Source organism: Haplochromis burtoni, unplaced genomic scaffold (genome assembly GCF_018398535.1).
Source record: "Haplochromis burtoni strain Fernald_Lab_line unplaced genomic scaffold, NCSU_Asbu1 Contig_282, whole genome shotgun sequence".
Taxonomy (NCBI): Eukaryota; Metazoa; Chordata; class Actinopteri; order Cichliformes; family Cichlidae; genus Haplochromis; species Haplochromis burtoni.
This window is the reverse complement of record NW_024582643.1, coordinates 763,563-768,638: the sequence shown is the minus strand read 5'-3', so window position 1 is coordinate 768,638 and position 5,076 is coordinate 763,563. Positions and strand designations below refer to the sequence as shown.

General features: G+C 44.6%; 1 protein-coding gene across 2 annotated transcripts; it reads left to right on the top strand.

Annotated features, from left to right (window-relative positions):
* Nucleotides 1-54: 54 nt before the first annotated feature.
* On the top strand, nucleotides 55-3,085 carry LOC102302696 (stonustoxin subunit alpha; the record flags this gene model as incomplete). Of its 2 annotated transcripts, none has more annotated exon segments than XM_014339471.1 (3): nucleotides 55-228; nucleotides 2,035-2,081; nucleotides 2,262-3,085. In XM_014339471.1, coding segments are annotated over 3 exon segments (742 nt in total), but the record flags the coding sequence as incomplete, so codon positions are not given.
* Nucleotides 3,086-5,076: the final 1,991 nt, after the last annotated feature.

The window sequence follows — 5,076 nt, the reverse complement described above, 5'->3', positions numbered from 1 at the left end:
GTGTGTGTGTGTGTGTGTGTGTGTGTGTGTGTGTGTGTGTATGTGTGTCTCCAGGCTGTCAGGCTGCCAGATCACAGAGGAGGGCTGTACTTCTCTGGCCTCATCTCTGAATTCCAATCCTTCCCATCTGAGAGAGCTGGATCTGAGCTACAATCACCCAGGAGACTCAGGAGTAAAGCTTCTTTCTGCTGTGCTGAAGGATCCTCAGTGGAAACTTGAAACTCTCTGGTATGAACAGCACACTGGCAGGCTGACGCCTTTCAACTCACCGTCTGCTCCAACAGTGCAGACTGACAGTAAACTGATGAGCTGAGTCCCTGTCCTCACTCATTACATTCATTTCAGTCATGTTTTCAACACTGCTGCAAAATAACTGAGAAGGTTAGTTATCAGCTTACATAGTTACTCACTACCTCGGTACTTGGTATTATTATTAATAACAATAATAATAATAATAGTACATTCTATTTAAGAAAGCGCCTTTCAAAACAGTCAAGGACACTGTACACAAGCAATAACAGGAACAAACATAATAAGGATAAAACGTTGAGCAAATAAATAAAATAAATTAAAGTAGCAGGATGGACAAATGTATGTGGAATAGGCTAATGTGAACAGGTGAGTTTTGAGTCTGGACTTAAAAAGAGGGAGGGAAGTGATGTTTCTTATCTCAGGAGGAAGGGATGATGGGGGCCCCACGGTGGCTAGCCGGGGGGAAGGGACGGAAAGAGAAAGAGAGGAGGAGGATGTGAGACACGGAGAAGGGATGGTGAGCTGAACCAGGTCAGAGCGGTATGAAGGCGAGAGATGATGGGTAGCCTTGAATGTGTATTTAACTGGAAGCCAGTGAAGCTGCTGCAGAGCAGGAGTGATGTGGTGCATAGAAGGAGTCCTGGTGGTGATACGAGCAGCAGAGTTCTGGACACGCTGAAGCTGATGGATAGATTTTTGACTAAGATCAAAAACTCTCCTCTCCTCTGTCTTCATTATTCTCAATGCAAATGACTTTACTTCCCAGCAGCAGTAACACCAAGATACTTACTGTTACTGACAGAAGTCCAGCAGTCTCCTGTCGGGCGACGTGTTTGGCTACAGCTAAAGCTAAAGGCTTGTGCTTTTTCTCCTTTTCAGTTTCATGCAGCTGATGAATTTTTGACATTATTGTGCTTCTTGTTGGAGACTTGTGAAATGCATCTTGAGAGGCAACTTGCAACACCTTTGTAAAGCCTGTGTCCTCAACAATATTAATAGATCTGCAGTTTGTTGCAATTCACTTGGTAATTGTGTCAGTCAGTTTGTCCGAGGTAGACTTACTGAGTTCCCGACGCTCTGTGAGGGGACGCGCTAGCCAAAGTGCTAGCAGCATCTCTGACTAATGTAAGCTCCGCGTTAATGTTTTAATGGTAAATGGCCTGTATTTGTACAGCGCTTTTACTAGTCCCCTCTAGGGACCCCAAAGCGCTTTACACACCCAGTCATCCACACACTGGTGGAGGCAGCTACAGTTGTAGCCACAGCTGCCCTGGGGCAGACTGACAGAAGCGAGGCTGCCATATTGCACCATCGGCCCTTCTGACCACCACCAGTAGGCAACGGGTGAAGTGTCTTGCCCAAGGACACAACGACCGAGACTGTCCGAGCCGGGGCTCGAACCGGCAACCTTCCGATTACGAGGCGAACTCCCAACTCTTGAGCCACGATCGCCCTAAGCTGAGAATACGGAGTCGACTGCTCCGTCTTGTTGCTTTTTATACTCAAATTTCCCACAAGAGGGCCAGTGTGCTGTTTGTCATCATCCATATTGATTTGGTTGGTTCTGCTGCCCGTCACTACCAGATCTACTGCACATGTGCAAAGGTAACTCTACTTGGACAAACTGCCCCAAATGCGCTGACAGAGACATTTCAGGGATTTTGAGTCATTCAGCGCTGCAGATGTGTTAATTGCGTTAAAAATTTTAATCGGATTAATCGTGACGAATCCACGTTGATTTTGACAACCCTAATATTAATCAGACTTTGTTTCTTCCTCCAGGCTGGAACATTGTGGAGAGCAGAGGCTGAGACCCGGTCTGAAGAAGTGTGAGTGTGTGTTCACTTATTTAAATCAGAAATGTGTGTGTGTGCATTCATTCTCAGTCTGACTGGAGATCCAAACAATAAACTCCTTAACTTTTCCTCTTATTAACAGTCAGCGTGTGAATAAAGCAGCACGTAAAAGCTTCAGACGATAAAGTGTTTGCTGTTTCCTCTCTCCATCAGATTTCTGTGCACTTGTACCGGACACAAATACATTACACAGAAACCTCAAACTTTCTGACAACAACAGGAAGCTGACACGTGTGATGGAAGAGCAGCCATATCCTTTTCACTCAGAGAGGTTTCACTCCTTTGTGCAAATGGTGTGTACCAGTGGACTGACTGGTCGCTGTTACTGGGAGGTGGAGTGGGAAGGAGTGATTGACATAGCAGTGAGTTACAGAGAAAACAGAAACACTTTCCAGAGGGTTCGGTTTGGAGACAATAACTACTCGTGGAGTCTAAGGTGCTCTCATGTTGGGTACTATGCAATGCACAATAACAGAGGAACACGCGTCTCCTCCTCCTCTGTCCTCGACAGAATAGCAGTGTACGTGGACTGGCCTGCTGGCATGCTGTCCTTCTACAGAATCTCCTCTGACTCACTGATCCACCTCCACACCTTCAACACCACCTTCACTGAACCTGTGTATCCTGGGTTCTGGTTGTCCAATCACTCCTGGGTGTCTCTGTGTTCTCTGTAGCAGGGAGATCCTCCAGTGAGGACACGCACTGACACACATGAACAGATGTTTATTATTCTTTTCTCGTCTGGTAGACCTCGGAGAAAGCCCTGGCTTGCACTGAACACTTGTCGACACTTGGTGGCGCCACAGCGAATGTAATCGCTAGAATGGACCAGATGGATGGACTGATGGTGAATAATACAGACGACCTGTGACATTCTGCATCATAAACATGTTCATTTCATCAGATTACTGGCCTGCTTCTGTGGTTCTGAGTTTAGATGTAAATGTGCATTAAACTACAAATCACATAACGGCTGACACAGTGTTGTACGGATGTTTCTTTTCTTTCATTCTGATCTTCAGATTTAGACTCAATCATCGAACTGAAGCTCAGTTTTATTTTTCTGCATAAACTGCATCTTTTAAGTGATTTTCTTTTGACTGTGCATTTTGTGCATCTCTAACTCTTATCACTAGAGAATAAAGCAAACTTCACAGACAGTTAACAGGAGAAAGGAAGCGAGTCATGCCTGATGTGTGATTTCTGTCTAGTTCAAATCGAGAGTTCACGCTGGACCTTATCTCTGGTGACCTGAAACTGTCCTGCTGCTGACCCCATGTGGCGACACAGTTTTGTGTTATACACATGAGGACAGTCCAGAGAAAAACAGCTCTTTATTACAGAGGCTCAAAAATGAATAAGACTCATTTCCAGTGACGGTGAAATTAAATCTGGCTCAGCTGTCGGTTCCTGTTCCTCTTACTGCTGAGAAGATGATCCAGTTTCACTCTGCCTTTTGTCCATCGTGATGATCCTACACCTGAGGACATAACCAACGAGTTACACCTGCATTACAACCTGTGCTTCAGACAGGAAACAACTGTACGAGCAGGAGGTTTTGATAAACAGTTTTTTAGTTTTTAAAATACAGGCGTGCGGGGCACGAGAGGCAAGTTCCAGCATCATCGATCCGTTTGCTGAGAGTAATATTGCAGCAGCGTTGCTGTACAGTGTAAAGCAGCTTCAGGCAACAGACTGAAAGGGATGGTCTGTCTGTCACTGTGAAATCTGGGATGGTGTTATCACCTTTGCTTTCATCAAGAATGCTACAATGTCTTCTCTGCTAAAGGAGGTACTAAAGGAAGCACTGATGTGTCCTTTCCTTCTTATGCAGACAATCGCACCAGCTCTGCATGATGGCTGCAGCGTGCAGGATAATGCATCATTCAGCTACATCTGCTGTTTTTAGTTGAGCAGAGTGCATCAGTGTTTCCCAAATGCTGTGCCTCGAGGTTTTGGGTCAACCGACCTCATTACTGTAGCTGCTCGAGTGTAGACTGTGTTCACACCGTGTGATAGTGCTACAACCCATGCCTCTGCTCTTCCCACAATAATCTTTGATCTATAGATTATTGTGGGAGGAGGGAATAGCAGTGTTGCGTGTTCATTTATCCACTTCGAGGAATCACCAGTAGCACACTTCTTATTTATTAGAAGATTGAATGATTGCATATTATCATGTACATGGATCTCTTTTGTTAAGGCTGTAAAGCAGCTGCAGTCAGACTTTCCAAAAGAGAGTAACCGCCCCGGCAGTTCACAGAGTTTTGTATGAGGATGTGCATCAACTGGTAAAAGTTGGGGAGAAGCTGCCCTGCGCTGAGAGGTGACTACAGCTGCACATTATTTTATACTGATATGTCTGCAGGTTTCTAAGTAATTATTCAAACAGTAAGAAACTAAAGCTTCTATTAAACCCAAATGAGGCCCACACCCAACAGTCCGTCCTTTTATACCTTTCAAGGCGGGAACAATAACATCTGTTCCATTTGTGTCCTTGTACGGGACAGCCGTGGTCACCTGGAGTTTAAACCTGTCCTACACCACCGTCTGTCCTCCAAGTTACCCCACACCCTCCTTTGTTTCCCTGATTCCTCACCCGATAATCACAGCCCAGGCCCGGGATCAGTCTCTTTGGACAGAGCGGTTACTATCAGTCAGTTCAATAAACCTCTTACACATGGAAATATGAAATAGCATTGGTCGTTAATCTTTGAGAAACTGTTGTTTAAGAAGCCATTTGATGTGAGACGTCTTTATCAAACCTTATCTTTAAATCCATCAGCCAGTGTTCCTAATTTAGTGGCTGTTTCTGTAACAGAACTATCATCAGCAGTATTGTTAGGATGAACATGCAAATGTCATGAGACATGCTGCTTAAGATAAGATAAGATAAGATAAGATAAGATAAGATAAGATAAGATAAGATAAGATAAGATAAGATAAGATAAGATAAGATAAGATAAGA